The 18,242-nt window shown below is 46.4% G+C and overlaps 1 protein-coding gene across 1 annotated transcript in view; it reads right to left on the bottom strand.

The window, feature by feature from the left end:
- Positions 1–18,242, bottom strand: part of TTC28 (tetratricopeptide repeat domain 28) — a 422,455-nt gene that overhangs the window by 152,205 nt on the left and 252,008 nt on the right. Inside the window, exon 3 of the mRNA XM_065417993.1 lies at positions 3,751–3,898. Coding sequence (XP_065274065.1) covers positions 3,751–3,898 — 148 coding nt within the window. The remainder of the gene's footprint in view (positions 1–3,750; positions 3,899–18,242) is intronic.

An 18,242-nucleotide genomic window follows, 5' to 3' on the forward strand; every position in this document is an offset into this window, starting at 1 on the left:
AAGCAGAGAGCATTTTAACAGCCCTCTCAGGAGAGGAACAGGCTGTCTATGTTGTATATTACGAGTGACATTCCAGTCAGGGATGGGGATAAATACAGACATAAGATGATGATCTCTTCTGGTACTGCAGTTCCTGTGTAATACAGGATCCTGTCTCTGACAGTGGCCAATGGCAGACGATGCAGAGGAAGCCACAAGCATGTACAGATTAACTCTTATTTATACAGTGCTGTTGATGTGCAAGGCACTGTACAAACACGTACAAAGACAGGCCCTGCCATCAGGAGTTTACAGTTTGAGGGCTTGTCTTCGCGTGCACGTGAAGGCGCTACAATGCCAGCTGGAGAGCGTCTCCTGTCAGCATAGTTAATCCACCTCCCCGTCGACGTAGCACCGTCTGCTAGAGCGGGAGACTCTCCCCCGTCGACGCAGCACCGTCTGCACGGGGTGGGGTGGGGAGGGGATTAAATTGGTATAACTGCGTTGTTCAGGGCTGTGGATTTTTCACAACCCTGAGCGACGTAGTCATACCAATATAGGTCTGTAGTGTAGACCTGGCTTTAATTAGAAAATGTAACACACCGTGCGGGGGAGGGGTTCAGGGAGGAAAGACAATAGAAACAAAAGGAAGTGAAGACTGCTCCTGGAAAAAAAGAGTTAAGAGTGAGCATGTCATGTGAGCTGTTCCACGTGTAACATAACACTACAATCAGATGGGGGAACAGCATAGCCTGTGCTGGGTCTGTGGTGGAAAGTTGACATGAAGTACCATGCAGACTGAGAACCATTACACTGTGAAAGTAGTGCTGGAACCAGGGCTTTCCCAGCAGAGATCACCTGTCCAAGGTGTGCCACCCACTGAGGGAGGAGAGTGGTATTATTGTAGGAGGAGAGGTTTGGCCTCAGCTATCTGTATTGCAAACTTAAGTTCCACATACCCCGTCGTGAGCCAAGCTAAAGAGATTTAACTTTTAATCTTTCTTCAGAAGTCACTCAATGCTTCCAGCTCCTTTGCTCTTTGTTGCTCTTCTCTGAGCTCTGAATGAAAGAAATCCTAGCAATTACTATCCCTGTAAGTCTGACTGTAACTCCCATCTCTAGTACAATAATGGAACTGACTATGAAAGGAGAAAACTGTAACTCCATAGGGGTAACAGCACCATGACCAATGTACAGTGCCGTGGAGTTACAAGAACACATCATGTCACCTTTCGGTGACCAAATTATCAGAGTGGATGAAGGGAGTGAAGTAAATGTTACCTCTGTGGATATCCCAGGTCACAAGATCTTATCTGAAAAATTAGCTCAAAGTAGCTTGTATATAAGTACGTTTACATGGACTGAACAACTGCGGGAGGATTATAACCAATAAATAATAATAAAGGCATTGTATGAAGTTTGGGGGACACGTCCAGAAGGATACAAAAAGGATCTGTGCTCGGCTTGATCTTCTTTAATTATGTTGTTAATGATGTGAAGGGGAGGTGGGGATTAAATGACACACTAATGAACATAAACTGGGAGGTTCTGAACACCTGTGAGCAGGGAGATTTCATGTAACAGGGCCTAAAAGGGTTAGAAATGCAGTCAGGTTAACAAAGTGAGATTCAGCTTGGGAAAATGAGGTTCATATAGCCAAAAGCCTACTAGTCATTCCTTCAACTCCCTCTGCAAGACCCACCTCTGCAGCTAAGCCCATAAGAAATCACTGAGAGCCCCAGGGATGGTTGGGGTAATTGCCACTTAGGTTATTTATTACCACAGGAACAATGGCAAAAACAAAGAGGTGTGTGTGCAGGTCTATGGGTATTTATTTCCCTCCCCACCAACCCACTGCAGTTATTTCTCTCTCTCAAAGCTCTGTGGGGCAGGCACCGTACCCTGGTATGTATCTGTACCGTGCCCAGCACAAATGGGGTCACATCCTGAGCGGGGTTACTGAACATTAGCATAACAATAATTAATACTAATGAGGCAAAAATAATCCACAAGAGTCAGTGGAAGGGAGACACGTGGAAAGCAGTAATGCTGAGAGACTTAAGAGGTCAGACTGGACAGCAACAAAGACACGAAATTGCAAGACAATAAGACAGCAAGAAAGGCCGTCGCAGCTTTGGGCTGCTGACACAGAAGCATCACGTCCTGGAGCAGGGAGGGGATAGTCTCTCTGCAGTGTGATTGCTCCTAGAATATGGTACGTTCCTTTCCGGGCACTTCAACACCACAATGATATTTACAGGTTGGAGGCAGTTCACAAAAGAGCTACCAAATGTTGAAGAGCTGTAGAGTCTCCTAACTCTGAGGCACGTACAGGCACTACAGCCTGGTGAGAGCACGGTGTGCGCCATACGGACGGAAGGAGCTCACGGCTAATATCGAGGCATGCAGCAGATTGTCTCACTTATCAAAACAAATTACTACAAAGCAAAGAGAAGGATGAACCTGACGTCGTATTTATGGCAATATTCTAGGCAGCAGCAACATCGCAGGATAGAATAGGTGAAATTATCCTCATAAGGCATTTGCTACATAGAAAAAAATCCAAATTAATTCATTTTGGAAGATGACAAGAAAACACTGTGAAAGGGAAACTGCAATTTTTTTTTTCATATTTCAGCTCTGTTTGGCCCCTAAATTCCAAAGCTTCCTGCAGCGTCTGCTGAGAGTCAGAGCTGATCCGCTCCATGCTCCCCACTGGGAAATGCCATTAGACCACTCCAGCAAAGTGCATGCAACAAAACTGATTAGAAACAGTGCAGTGAGGGAGCTCCCCTTCAGGAGAGTGAAATTCCCACCCCTGGAAGTGGGGATGTTATATACAGGGCAGGCAAGACGCCATGGGGGCTGAAAGCATCAAATGCTCCAAGCCATCTCCATACTGGTCAAGGATAAAAGTGAATTAGCAGCCTGGTCATCTGCCTCTTCTGGGGCTTTGTTCTGAGAGATGTGAAAAATGAGCAAAAACTTCTGCGGAGTCCTGCTGGGTACCTAGGATTTCACAAAGCTGTTTACCCAAGTGCCAGAGCTCTTGCAGAGCTCAAGGGGCACACAGGTACCGCAGTATTGTGATCACACTGGGAGGGTCAACAGAGCCGGTGCTGCTGCGAAGCCTATGTTTCCAGTCTGCCCTTGCACTGAAACAGTTCCAGGGAGGCTGTGATCTGCTGCAGTTGTACTGGGAATACTTGCGAAACATTAGCACACTTGTGTGTGGAAAAGGAGAATTTCACAAGGGATAAGGTGTTTGACCTCTAGTAGATGAGAATGCGTGTGTTCCCCTGACTGGAGAATACCAGTTCTGGGTGGCCAGTTCAGCCTTTTCAGAGATGTTAGCCATGCATTAACTCCCAGGTAGCACAGCCGGACTTCACAGGAACACAAGAACTGCTGTTCTAGATCAGGCCATACCTATTCCAGTATCCCTGCCTCACCAGACAAGACCAAAGCCCCCCCTCTTCCAACATCCCCACCTCCCTGCCCCACTGAATCAGACAAGAGGCTCATCTAGTTTGGTTTCCCATCTGAGAGAGCCCAGCAGCAGGTGACCAAATGGAAGATGTAAAACGCCTATAATCTGCCCCTCATCACTTACACAGGTTTCCTCCTGCCTCAAGTGTGGACTCAGCATCAGCTTCCAACTGAAATCAGCTTCCTACCTTCCTCGGAAATGCTGACCCCTTAGCACTGCTGTCCATTCATGCTTGCAGCCAGCATAACTGCCGTGCCCTGGACACCGGTCACTTTGCTTACCTCGCATGGGGGATTTCATGGCGGCTTCCACCATCCCAACAAGAAGCTGCAGACTCTTGGGATCCTGAGCCAGCCCAGATGCAAATGCTGCCAGTGCGTCTGCATGGCGTCCAAGGTACTGTAGGGCAACACCCTGTCGGAAGTACGCCTGCAAGCCCAAAAGAAAGAGGCGAGTTATTGAACTGATGCGATCACAGAGCCCAAACATACATGACCAGGGAGCTAGTGCTGGGGAATATCGGGGCTGCAAGAACATGCTCAGGTTTCCCTGCTGCACTTTCAGGTCAGGTCAATATTGGCAATTCTAAAGCTGTAGTTTGGTTCCTGAATCCCCACAGAGCTGAGGAAAGGCTCACCCAGCCCACACTGACAATTCTCACATGTTCCTCTGGAGTCTAAAGCCAAAGTTACAATCATTTAAAATAAAGGTTTTCCCTCAGAACTGGCTCCCCCTCCTCCCCAAATGGCTGCTCATTTCTTTTTAATCGCCTGGCTCGCAAAGCTTGTGAGTGGAGATCCTCATCTCTCACTCCTGCCAACAAGACCCGAGCTTCACCACCCAACAAGAACTCTGTATTAACAGAGACCAAAAATCTCGAAGACACAATTGCAATAAAATCACTGCCCAGAGCATCCGATCAGAAACCTCTCCTTCCCTCTGTATGCACGTTCAGCCTACCTACTCCACCATCCCAGCTCAGTGGAGTTCAGGAGGCATGCCCTGTGTTCACTTCCCTTGCCTCCATCACCACCAGTGACATGTCAGCACTTTCATCGTTAATTATATTTTGTAATTTTCACTCATCAATGATCAGAGAATGATTCTATATTCAGATTCATTAGTAACTGACTCTGGAATTCACCCTCCTACTCCTCACCCAGCCTGGTAGCACTGGAGTCTGCTGACCTTCTGGGTGAACCTCAGTGACTACAAAAACAACGAGGAGTCCGGTGGCACCTTAAAGACTAACAGATTTATTTGGGCATAAGCTTTCGTGGGTAAAAAACCCACTTCCTCGTTGTTTTTGTGGATACAGACTACCCCTCTGACACAGTGACTACAGCATTATGCAGATGTTTTGGTAGGGGTGGGTTGAGCAGGCAGCAGAGAGCTGTGTCTGACTGCACTTAGATACTAATTCTGACAGGCACTTCCCCCCGCTGAACACAGACACTCTTCATTTTTAATATGTTTACAGACATTTTGCTTTACTTTTTCCATTTCACGTTTTCTGCAAGTCTCCCCAGAGGCTACAGTAGAAGAGTCGCAGCAAACACACCTCTGCCTCACTGACATTCAAGGGAAGTTGCAAAGCTTTAAAAATAAATCCAACACCCCCTCACCACTCATTTGCAGTCCCAAACCAACAAGTGCATCAATGTGCAGCTGCAAATAGTTCCCACTGGCAATTCCAGGTTCTGTACGTTCCCAGCCAGAGGTGCTAAGATCACAGACACACACAGTAGCAGGAAAAACCTGCCTTAACAAAGGGTTAGCAATGTCAGTGCCTCTCCCAGAGAAAACATGAAGCTCTGTGCTTGGGAGCTGGTGGGTAAGGGAACAAGGACTCTGCTGTCTAACATTCACTTATAAAATGAAAGTGTATTTGTAACTTTTATGTCTGCATGCTGATTGCGTTAATAATTCAGGAGCTTCAACTAGATTTTACAAAAGCTTCACTGTTCATGGATAACCCTTTATTGTCCTCTCCAGTAAATCTCTCCTTGCTGCAAGCTCTGCCACATTCACTGCACTGCCAAGTCTCTGGAGGGAGTTAAGCACAGTTATGGTAAGAGAAAACCCTCTTAAAAAGGCAACAACTGCTGTACGAACAGAATACTGCCCTGTCAGCTCCACTCTTGGCTTTGGCTCTTGAGGGCCTTCAGCCGCAGGCTCTCCCTGCACTCATAGGCAGGCCCCAGGCTGCTCTTCCTTCCCATTTGTAATAGAAACTAATCCTGTATTCAAGGTACATTAAGTAGACACACGTGGAAGTCTTTTTTACTTAAACTGGATAGATCTGCAATTAATATCCAAAACGACTTTTCATTAGGGCTTTCACGCACCTTCAGAACCCAGACCATGGAGGTAAAGATTAAGAAAATCAAAAATGACATGGGAAATTTATAGACATGAATATTTAATCTATTTTCCATTAGCAAGCATTGATTGGTTCTATAATTTTAAATGAATTAGATGGAGACAAAATTCATTTCATTAACCTTTAGTACAAACGTGTTCTTATTGAACCAAACAGGCAACTGTACTGGAAACCCAGTTCCGTGTTAATCAGATTACAGGCATGATGATTTAAATCAAAGAGAAACCCCAGGAACAAGGAGTGTGGGGCATGCAGTGGACACCCACTGTGTGGTCGCAGACCACTGAGTGCATTGTCTTGTGAAGCATGATGCACACTTTGGGATCTCTGTTTCCCACACTCTCATTTAGGCTTGGTCTACACCTAAAAATTAGGTCAACATGGTTATGTGCCCATCTTTAAAAAAGGGAAAAAGGAGAATCTGGGGAACTACAGACCAGCCAGCCTCATCTCAGTCCCTGGAAAAATCATGGAGCAGGTCCTGAAGCATTTGGAGGAGAGGAAGGTGATCAGGAACAGTCAACATGGATTCACCAAGGGCAAGTCATGCCTGACAAACCTGATTGCCTTCTATGATGAGATAACTGGCTCTGTGGATATGGGGAAAGTGGTGGATGTGATATATCTTGACTTTAGCAAAGCTTTTGATACGGTCTCCCACGGTATTCTTGCAAGCAGCAAGTTAAAGAAGTATGGATTGGATGAATGGACTATAAGGTGGATAGAAAGCTGGCTAGATTGTTGGGCTCAACGGGTAGTGATCAACGGCTCGATGTCTAGTTGGCAGCCGGTATCAAGCGGAGTGCCCCAGGGATCAGTCCTGGGGCCGGTTTTGTTCAACATCTTTATTAATGATCTGGATGATGGGATGGATTGCACCCTCAGCAAGTTTGCGGATGACACTAAACTGGGGGGAGAGGTAGATATGCTGGAGGGTAGGGATAGGGTCCAGAGTGACCTAGACAAATTGGAGGATTGGGCCAAAAGAAATCTGATGAGGTTCAACAAGGACAAGTGCCGAGTCCTGCACTTAGGAAGGAAGAATCCCATGCACCGCTACAGGCTAGGGACCAACTGGGTAGGCAGCAGTTCTGCAGAAAAGGACCTGGGGATTACAGTGGACGAGAAGCTGGATACGAGTCAGCAGTGTGCCCTTGTTGCCAAGAAGGCCAATGGCATATTGGGCTGTATTAGTAGGAGCATTGCCAGCAGATCGAGGGAAGTGATTATTCCCCTTTATTCGGCACTGGTGAGGCCACACCTGGAGTACTGTGTCCAGTTTTGGTCCCCCCACTACAGAAGGGATGTGGACAAATTGAAGAGAGTCCAGCGGAGGGCAACGGAAATGATTGGGGGCTGGAGCATGTGACTTATGAGGAGAGGCTGAGGGAACTGGGGTTATTTAGTCTGTAGAAGAGAAGAATGAGGGGGGATCTGATAGCAGCCTTCAACTACCTAAAAGGGGGGTTCCAAAAAGGATGGAGCTCTGGATGGTCTCAAGTTGCAGTGGGGAAGTCTAGGCTGGATATTAGGAAAAACTATTTCACTAGGAGGGTGGTGAAGCACTGGAATGAGTTACCTAGGGAGGTGGGAGAATCTACATCCTTAGAGGTTTTTAAGGTTCCGCTTGACAAAGCCCTGGCTGGGATGATTTAGTTGGGGTTGGTCCTGCTTTGAGCAGGGGGTTGGACTAGATGACCTCCGGAGGTCTCTTCCAACCCTAATCTTCTATGATTCTATGTCAGTCAAGGGTGAAGGAAAAAACACACCCCTAACCAACACTGCTATGCTGACCTAATCCGCAGCACAGATGCATTTATGTTGACAGTAGAATGCTTCTATTGATGTAGCTAATGTTCTTCAGGGAGGTGGCGTTCCTACACCAATGGAAAAACCTGTTCGGTCACTATAGGCTGCATCTACAATATGGAGTTATGCCAACATAGTCTCCATAGTATAGACACAGCCTCAGTTTCCCTTCTGTACAGCTTGATTACAGAAAGACCATGCAGGGATGGAGTCGTGCAGGAGCTTATACCTGGGCAGTTTGGCTCTGAAGGGGCACAGCAGCCAGAGACACCTTGTAAGCCAGTGTGGCTGTGTCACATCAACTGGACTGTGACCTTGCTGCATGAGTGAAGGGACCAAGAAAATGGCTTCTGTTTACACAGAAACCCTAACTATTGGCAGGGGAGAGAGGTTGTGCAGAAGAAGGGCAGATTGTTTAACAAGGTTTAGCAGAATAGTATGGTTAGACAGCTGGCCTGCGGATTCTTGTGCACAGACGTGTTTGTAGTGTGTGTGGGCTGAGGAACCCAGTAATAACTTGGGGAACAGAGTGCTGTGTGTGTTTGATAAAGAACGAGGCTGCCAGCCCAGGTCTGAATAGAATCACTTGACTTGTACTGAATTGTGATCCAGGATCTTATTGCAGTATCCACCCTCAGGACAATGGACTCACTAAATGCCTGCACACGCTCTAGCAAACATGCTGCCAGCCACAGCACTACAGCTAAATCAGGCCTCATCAACCCCCAGGCGTTCCACCTCTGCCCCACTTCTTGCTTACCATGATTTGACCCCTGGAAGGGAACCAGATGGTGCAGGACGCATGGGATCTCACACACACACAGTCGTCACACAGTTGAATTCTGTCTCAGTGAACCGACTCCTGGCTACTGTCAATCTGCAGGTGTGGCAGCCATTGTTCACGTGTCCCAGGGAGGGAAACAATGGGGAACGGAATGGGATGAACCAGACGGATGAGGCCTCAATCATTTCCAATTCTCAACTAGAAGTCCAACCGAAAACGGGATGGCCAGTGTCAAGGAACTAAGGAACCGTGGCCTCAAGGGAGAAGGACCAAGCTGCCCCGAGTGCTCCGAGAGCAACCAGGAGAAAGGAGAGTGTCCCACACTATGCTCCCCAGTGGCCTCCTCCAAGAGCTTCCGGAGCTGCTACAGTAGCAGGAAATTAGGCTGTTAAGAAGCTGCGCCTCCATTCTGCTATTTATGTTTACACGGCACTCCAGGAGAGAGAGAGTCCCTGCCAGGAGGGTCTCACGGCCCAAATGAGACAGAACACAGCAAGTGTGGACAACAGAAGAAAGTGGGGTGAGCACAAGTGTTACAAGCAATGGAGTGTAATTCAAACCATCCGTTATGAAAGTAATCCCACCTTGTCCTGTCTAGAAAGAGCTTTTTCCTAGAAGTCTTTTTGGAAGCCACTTAATTTTAGTGCCAACAGCACTCAGAGACCAGAAACAAAAACCCTATACATCATAATTTCAGAATGGTTTTCTGGATACATTACTCACTGTAACCCTCCTCCCTCGGCAGTCCCTAGCTCATACAGCACCCTTTCCACACGAAGCATTTGGCATCTTCTACTTCTTCCCTAAGCAGACACATTCAGAAGTTATTTCAGGGCTGGACTGAAGGCACCACATTGAGGGAAAATCTGCAAACAGGACATAGCATGAATCACATTTTGGGAGAGGACAGGGATGGGAAAAGCAAGGAGCCAGCAGTCACAGCTGAAGAAATGAGACAAGGGGCTATTTTCCAGTCCTCAAGCTGGAGAGAATCTTCCCATTTCTTTGTAATTGACTCATTTTTGTTAGGTTATGTGATGAGCACAAGCATGTTCTCTTTGTTACTACAAATAGGATGCTTTTATTTACCAGTGATCCAGGTGGAAATCCTATTGATTCCTTCCACCTAGCTTAAAGCAGCTACAGAATGAAGTGCTACAAAAGAATGAGTCAGTGGACAAACTGCAGGTGTTCTCGGAGCTGTGGCCCTGCTGGTCCCAACCCTGGGTGTAATACTGCTTCTGCTGCCAAGCTCAGCACCAGATTTTCTAGGAACATAGAGGCTGTCACATTGGATCAGACTAGAAGTCCATGCAATCCAAATCCCATCTCCAACAGCGGCCAGGGCCAGATGCTTCCTAGGAAGGTAAAAGAACCTGCCATAGACAAATGTGGGGTAATCTGTCCCCTGGGAAGATTCCTCCTAACGTTCAGTGGTCAGAGGGTGGCCCACGGCCTGAGCCAGGAGGGTTTAAATTCTTTCCAAAACTCACGTGTTGGTATTTTTATCATTAAAATGCTGCACACTTGTGTTACCCACATAAATGCCAATTCTTTTTTCAATCCTGCTAAGTTCTTGGCCTCAATGATATCCTGTGGCAGTGAGTTCCCTAGACTAATTGCATGTTTTTTATCTGCCACCTTTCAATGTCATTGATTGAGTCCCTGATCTTGTGCTGAGAGGCAGGATGAATACCAGCGCCTGGTCTCCCTTCTCTCTTCCATTCACTGGCTCGTATGCATTTATCATGTTCCCTTTTATTCATCTCTGAGGTAACCATTCCCAATCTTTTCAATCTCTTCACTTGAGGACTTTTTCATGGCCTTATTAGGGCCAGCCTTTGGGGTGGGCGCTCCGGGCGGCAGGGTTTGCCTGATTCCCACCTGACCTGCCGAGAGCCAGCTGGGCTGATGGAGATGGCAGGCAGGCAAGCAGCAGCATCTGGAGAGGGTGGAGGGACCGAAGCTGCAGGGGGGCAGCTGGAGGACCAGCCAGGTGACTCCTCCGGAGCGAGGGTGCCTCTCCCGGCTCCACTGCCCTGTGCAGCCGCTGCTGCTCCTGTCCCATCCCCCTCCGTTTCTCCTCGGAGCTGTCCCCGGCCATGCTGCTAAGGACTGGGAGCGTCCTCCTGTCTGCTGTGCAGGGGGTGCGGAGGCTAATGTTGGGGTGTCCCCCTCCGCCCTGCCCGTGTACCCGGTCTCCATTGAGCTGGGGTGATGGGACAGGGGGAATCGGTGTATGCTGCTGCTTCTGTGGGTCCAGGAGCTGTCAGCAATTGCTTGTGTTTGAACAAACCTTCAGGCTCCTGATCCTGAGTGCTTTCTTAAAGAGACAGTCCGCTCCTACACTCACACGCCCCCTCTCTATCTCTCACACACACACACACCAGCGCTCCCTGCATCCAGGTCACCTTCTCCACCTGGGTTGTGCTGTGAGGCGAGCATCAGGAGCTCCTGCTCTCCTGCCCTCTCCTTACCCAGCCAAGGTGGGGAAAGTGACCTGGATGCAGGGAGCGCTGATGTTGCTTCTTGGTCCCCCCATCACAGCCCCCTAGGGGTGTGCAGGGCAGAGGAGGCCAAGGGGGGAGCGGAGCGAGCAGCAATGCCAGCTGCTTCGTGAATCCAGGTCAGTTTTCCCACGTGGGTGCAGGGGGGGGGATACAGGGGTTAGGGCAAAGGGGGCACAGTGCAGTGGTTGGGGTGCAGAAGGGGGCATGGATTGGGCCACAGGAGGGGGCAGCAGTTGGGGTGAAGGGGCACAGTGCAGGGGTTGGGGTGTAGGAGGAAGGTGCAGGGATTGGGGTGATGGGGGCACAGTGTAGGGGTTAGGGACAGGAGGGAGGTGCAGGGACTGGGGTGAAGGGGGCACAGTGTAGGGGTTGGGGTGCAGGAGGGAGGTGCAGGGATGGGGTTAAGGGGGCACAGGGATTGGGGTTTGGGACGCAGGAGGGAGGTGCAGGGACTGGGGTGCAGGAGGGAGGTGCAGGGATTGGGGGTGAAGGGGGCACAGTCTGGGGGTTAAGGTACAGGAGGGGCCAGAGGTTAGGAGTGAAGGGAGTGTAGGGATTAGGGGCACAGGAGGGGGAGCAGGCATAGGGGTAGGGTGACCGGATGTCCCGATTTTATAGGGACAGTCCCGATATTTGGGGCTTTTTTTTTTTTTTTTTAAATGGGCTCATATTACCCCCCCACCCCCATCCCAATTTTTCACACTTGCTATCTGGTCACCCTATGTAGGGGCACAGTACAGGGATTAGGGGTGAAGGGAGGGTGGGGAGCCTGGGGAGCCCACAGGGCTAGGGACACCAAAATGCAAGTTTGCCCAGGGTGCCATTTTCCCTGGGGCCAGCCCTGACCCTAATCCTTGTTTCTCATCTCTGAATCCCTCTACTTCCATCATATCTTTTTGGGGTAGGGATGATTCTGCCCCCAGCCCTGCAGAGATTCCTACAGACAGCACTGTACTTTAATGGTAGCAAAACGATGAAATATTTAATAGTGAAACATTGCCTCTTTCTAGAGCTTCCCCTCAAGCAGGGCCCTGAAGTGCTTTATCAACGCTGCCTGCTGAACAAAGTCTCCCAATAGCCCTGGGAGGCTGCCCAGGTGGAGGGGCTGAGACATAGACATGATCACAGCTCCATCTCACCCCAGCTGACAGTCCTCACAGACAGAGAGGCAGGTTTTGTTCAAGACAGGATGCCCACACCAGAGGCTCGACTTCCCCACTGGGTTTGTCACACTATTTACACAACTGTCACTGTAACTAAATAGGCCAATCGGGGAATAAACCATTAGCCCATTTTCTTCTGTGTTTGGAACAAAGAGGTTTATTTCAGCACTGCGCATAACCTCGACACAGCTTGGGGTAATGATTAATTGAACAAGCCTCTCTCCTCCTCCTCCCCTGCACATTTCTTACCCCGGAGTCAACTGATTGTCTCCTGACAATTTGCACATATTTCCCTAATATCGCCTCTTACTCCAGAGTGATGCTGGAGGTCACTTGCAGCTTGCTCCTTAGTGCCTGCCCAGAGGAGAGAGGAGTGCTCATTAATCAGTGAAACAACCGACTGGCAATGCCTTCCTAGAACATCATGGATGTAGTGCTAAGGAAGCAGCAGCGACAGAGGGTAAATAAATGCTGCTTTACTAACAGGCTGAGAAGAGCTCAGTTGTCGATATAGAACTGAAACTCCATTAACAATTCAAATCTCCTTTCAGGAGATGCTGTGCTGGTAATGGAAACCAGTTTTAGAAGCTCAACACAACTAAAGATACAGACTGGACATGTCATTAGCTGATATACTAACCCCATTTTTATTGGCATCTCATGCAAGGAGTACTGATTATTTCCAAAAACATGAATTCACTTAAGTAAACACAGAAGACACACTGGATATGTTTGCAATTTCTCTGGTAAAAGTCAAATCACTTTCACCAGGTTGCAGCTGAGTCCATTAATATTCAAGACCAACTGTGCTGACTTTTTTCAAAAGTGTCCTGAACAACAGATATAATGATGTGTACAACAGCTGTGAAACATCCTACATCTCTACATTCTGATCACAAACTCCAGCAAGTCACACATGCACAGTGCTGGTGCCACAATGAACTGAGATGGAGAAGCAGAATGTGGAAATACAATGTATTCTAAAACCCCAAAACAAACTGCATTTCCACATGACTGGCTTTGGACCTTGATCTGAGGCAAAAACAAGTGCTATGCATTAACCATTTTACTTTTATTTATTTATACTTCTAATTACATACATAGACATTTTGTTAAAAGAATGTTATTTAGGTTGCAAAGTCAAGCACTTGAGAGTTAGGATGTGCTAGATTTTAGGGTTGACTGCGCAATCTTAATTCTTTGTGTGTGCACCCTGTGCACTGAATGAGGTATGGTCCCGTGGGGGAAAAAAGGTAATTGATTGTGTAATTAAAGACTGTATCATAAGATATACGCACCAGGGACAGAATTAAAATTGCATGGACAGTTATAAATCTGGTACTTCCTAACTTTCAAGTGCTTGACTTTGCAACCTAAATAATGTTCTTTTAATGTGCATTTTTAATGTAGCTTCCTAGCAGATGGGGTTTTTCGGTGGTGATGTGTGGGGTGTGTGTGTGTTTTTGAAAAGGATAAAGACTAACCCTATTATGTGGAACATCCCACCTCCCCAAATCATGCATCATCATCAGAGGTTGAACCTGGAACTTCCAACACTGAGGCACAGGCTGCTTTCACTTGAGCTAACGGACTAACAACTTGCCAAGCCAAAGCACTTCTGCCCTACCAGATAGAAAAGGCCTGTTGCAAACAATGGGGATATGAGAACTTTTTTTTTTTTTTTTTTTTTAAAGGAGGAGTGATAAAAAAATCTTTTATAATGAAAGATGTTAAGCAACCTAAATACAGGGATCGCAACCAGCTCCCTTTAGAATGAGTGACTAATTCTAATGGTTTAATTTGATTATTAGCAATTTCCTTTCCTGTATTTCTTCTGAATCTCTTATTTTAAAATATGCTGATTTTGATGAAAATAGCTACCATACACGTATGGCTAGCAGGACAAGAATACAGAAGAACAAATACTGGTCGCTAAGCAATAAACTAACAGCTAACATCTCTAATTGAAGATAAAAATCAATAGTTCTGACTGCTTCTAATATGAATGGTAGGTGAGTCTTCTAGTTTCCAATGTGAGTCATTCACACAGCAGAACAAGCGATAGCTTACATTATAAAACCAGGGGCTTGAATTTCAGTGCATGCTGCACTGTTTTCATTTGCCAGGATGTCCTTGTAAAAAAGACTCTCTTGATTGGAATGAGATTTACTAGAGAAATAGTTTAAATATAACAAGCAAGAGCCAACATAAAGAAAAACAAATCAAATTTTTAAGCAACATGAACAGTTACAGCAGCAGAACCAGCCCTACTGTTGGGAAACATAAGTTTTTTGTTTTGCTTAAAGCAAACAATTGGGATGAACAACAAAGCAGCAGACCTGACAACTGTAAATGTACCTTTAACAATAACAAAAAAGAAGCCCAGCAATTTTATCCCTTCCAGTTATTTCTGAGCCATCTGAGGGGATTACAGCACTGTTAAGTGCTTACTTTAGATCTGAATATAAACAGATATCTTAATATCCAAATATTAATGTACATCAAATCAATCTGGCAATGAGACTCCAGTATACACTTGACACATGACCCTTCATGCTGCTTTGCCTACGCACACCAGCTGCAAGAATTGTAAAAGGTGCTATTTACATTACGAAGTTAACACGTTCCTTTCTTCCTACATTTCTCAGTGGTCTAAAAGGTTCTATATGTAAACACATCTCGCAGTTAATGTGGGAAGGCTCTAACATTTGAGGGGTCTTCCTTACCCAGTCTATATTCCTGCTCTGAAATGGCTCATCCTCTGCACTGAAGAAATACAAATGAATGAAAGTGAGCCTAGCCAGTTCTCAGTGACTTCTCCATCACCTCTCCACGTGCCCTCTCAAATTTCTGTCAGGGCACCTCTCCTAACAGCACCTGCTACCATGAATAATACCCATATAACAGACCATAAAAATCCTGCTCTGGGCTGAAACTTGGCCTTGGCTTGGTTATAACTCTCCCCATATTAGCGTGGTTGGGTGCATGTTTGTTCATGGGTATCACTGCTTGCAAACACAATCCAAAAGGCTGTCACAGGGTCTTGAGACCAGGAAGAGTTTGGCGTTATTGCCTTCTTATTTGGGCAATAGTTTTTCCATCTATGGACTGGCTACTCACTGGCTGAGAAAGGATCATATGGCCCCTCCAGCCAGAGTCTGTGTTGCACATGGTGCCACTCCCCCCAACAAAGTGATGCGTGCAGGTTCAGTGTCCCAGAGATGCTGCAGCGGCATTCAGCTTAGGCACCGCATTGGGGCAAGACTACTGGAAATCAGTTTTCAACTTATAGGCAAAACTACTGGTCCTGAGTGACAGAATTTTCTTCAGTGAAATCCATGGCTTTGGGGAATCAGAGAGTATGTCCCAGTCTCACAGTGTCAGTCATTTTTCAGTCCACTGGGCAATTGTTCTCATCTCCAAAGTTCACCTCCAGTTAATGCACACATTCTATAGAGTGCAGTGGAGTTGAGCTTTGGAGACAATACAGGAGGCATTTGGTGCAACTAGTCCATAGCTGATGTTTTGTAAACAAAACAAATCAGTTAAATTCTTTCTTTTGGGGAAGCTGCTGTGGCACACGTGCCTTCAGAGAGTGGTCACTCTTTGCACAGCACTGGTCCTACAACAGAGACCACTCTCACAATGCGACACAAAGGCTCAAGACAGTATGTCGACCCTTGCTTTGTGAAATACCAACCCCACACAGAGTGAGGTAACCATCCTTCCTTCTCCACTAGGGCTTCCTCTGTGCCCTAGTGGTTCATCAGACTTGCCTTTTCTCACCCTAATCTCCACCCCAAACCCATTTTATTTTCCACCTTGGTTTGAAATTCTATGGGGTTCTTACTACAGTTTGTACATCGCTCCTTTCATCTCCCCCCCCCCCCGAAGTGAGTAAAACTGCTTTTTGCCTGACACACACAACTTTCTAACCATAGGCAAACCTGCATCTGACAAAGACTTGAGCCAGAGTCTGTTTCCTTAACATGCTAATTAACTTGTTATTGCCAAATGATGTCACCAAAGTTCCAAACTAGCAAATCCTGCTCTCCAGTGATGCAAACTGACTAAGTGCTAATTAAGGGAAACCAGATCCCAAGTCATAACTCTGTTAATTGGCTAATTACTATACTAATTACTGCTAAGTCATGTTGCCATTGGACAAAGAAAACATCAACACTGATTGACACATTTATAAACCCCTAAGAGAGAGAGCTCTGCAATCAAGGGTTTCTCTGAGGTGACTAGCATTAGTAACAGACACACATGTTCCCATTTCAGGGGTTTAAAGCTGCATCAGTATCCCCTCGTTTATTATTCTGGGCTAATCTTTCCCACAGTGTAACAGAACCTGAAATGCTGGAGCAGATACTGAGAATGATGGACAGATGAGGTTTCCATAGCACACACAATGAGCTTTTTAAAGACACACAAAGCACAACTATCCATGATACAATAAAACACGACATCTAATGATAGACACATCACGTCTGTGCCTAATGCCTTGTGCTGGACTGATGGAGTCCAAAGAATGCATCTGACTCATGGGCGAAGAACATGGCTTTTTGCTTTTTTCCTGAGCTGAACTGCTGCAATAGCACACTTTAAAGACAAGTGAGAAAGGATCCTTGTTGATCAGCAACACTAGTTCTGTGGAGAAGCCTGGCAGCTGGGCTAGAGCAGAAGCTGGAAGTCTGCCTCATGGGTTTAATGTCTCTTAATGATAATTCTACACACATACATGGCTCCTCTTTGATCTGCTCACATTATTGATTACAGTAGTTTCTATATGGGTTGGTATTTTTCAGCTTTTTGTGTTCATTACAGTCCATTTAACTGCATGCTGAGAATTTGTATCTTATTCTATTACCTATTTCTACCTGGACCAGTCACTACACCACCCAAACAATAAACACATGTATTAGGGGTTTTCTATCATTTGTTGAAATGCCCAGTGTAATAGGGATTCTGGAATTGTTCTTTACACTGATTACTTTAATGTCTATCTGCATGGATTGGTTTCAGACAGTACAGCATTAACTGGTTTATAACTTATACAAATACATGCAATAAAAGTACAATTACAGTGCAAGGAAACACAGCATTTATGAACCTGTTTGTTCTTCCTTGTCCTTCTGTTGCATAATTATACTTCCTGAGACTCCTGATGGACGGAAACTGAAGATGCCTAACAAGGGAAACTGGAGTTAATTGGGTGTTTCTCTGTCCAGACAGGTGGCCACATTAAAATTCTTAATCATCAATTTTTCTGGACCAGCGATCTAACTGTTTGGAGCAACCACCTTTGTTGTACTGGTCTCTGCAACAGGCCCTTTACTACAGCCACTTGGCCAAGTCTAAAACCTCCTCCTTTTCCACTGAAGCTTTCATGGCATTAGTTGGCGCAGGGCCTTCGCATGTCCTACATGTGACTCTTGTGAGAGTTATAAGAATGGAGCAGCTGGAAAGGTTACAATTCTTTCCTGACCTAGTTCTCCTGTTTCTTCTGGAGCACAAGCTGATGTCTGACTTGGTCATTCATTCACCAACAGGGATGACAGCCCTTCTCTGACGAGAGGGTATGTTAATTAACATGTATCCCTTGCTGGACAGGATGACTCTTACTAAGGCCTGGTCTACACTAGGAATTGACATCAGTATAGCTCCATCTCTCAGGAGTGTGAAAAATCCACATCCCTGAGCGACGTAACTGTACCAACCTAACCCTCAGTGTAGACAGCACTAATCCAAGGAAGAATTCTCCTGGTGACCTAGCTATCGCCTGTCAGAGAGGCTGAGCACCTGTGCTGATGGGAGAAGGTAGTGTCTCCACTGAAACGCTACAGTAGTGCACCTACACGCTGCTGTAGCATTTTAATTGTAGCAATGCCTTTAAGCAGCAGAGCACACGTTTGGAGGGCTAATTTAAGCAGAGACAGGGTGGCAAATTTTAAAAAATGCTCAGCAGCCAGAATACTCTTCACAGATTATAACCAGCACTCAGCAAAACAGATGGATTGCTCAGTTATAGTGAGAGCAGTGGAGGCAAACAGGAAACCTTTATTTCTCTTAGAAGCAGTTTAATCCACTTCAAGATGACAACCCGATTACTGGATTAATC

Source organism: Emys orbicularis, chromosome 16, assembly GCF_028017835.1.
Source record: "Emys orbicularis isolate rEmyOrb1 chromosome 16, rEmyOrb1.hap1, whole genome shotgun sequence".
Classification (NCBI taxonomy): Eukaryota; Metazoa; Chordata; order Testudines; family Emydidae; genus Emys; species Emys orbicularis.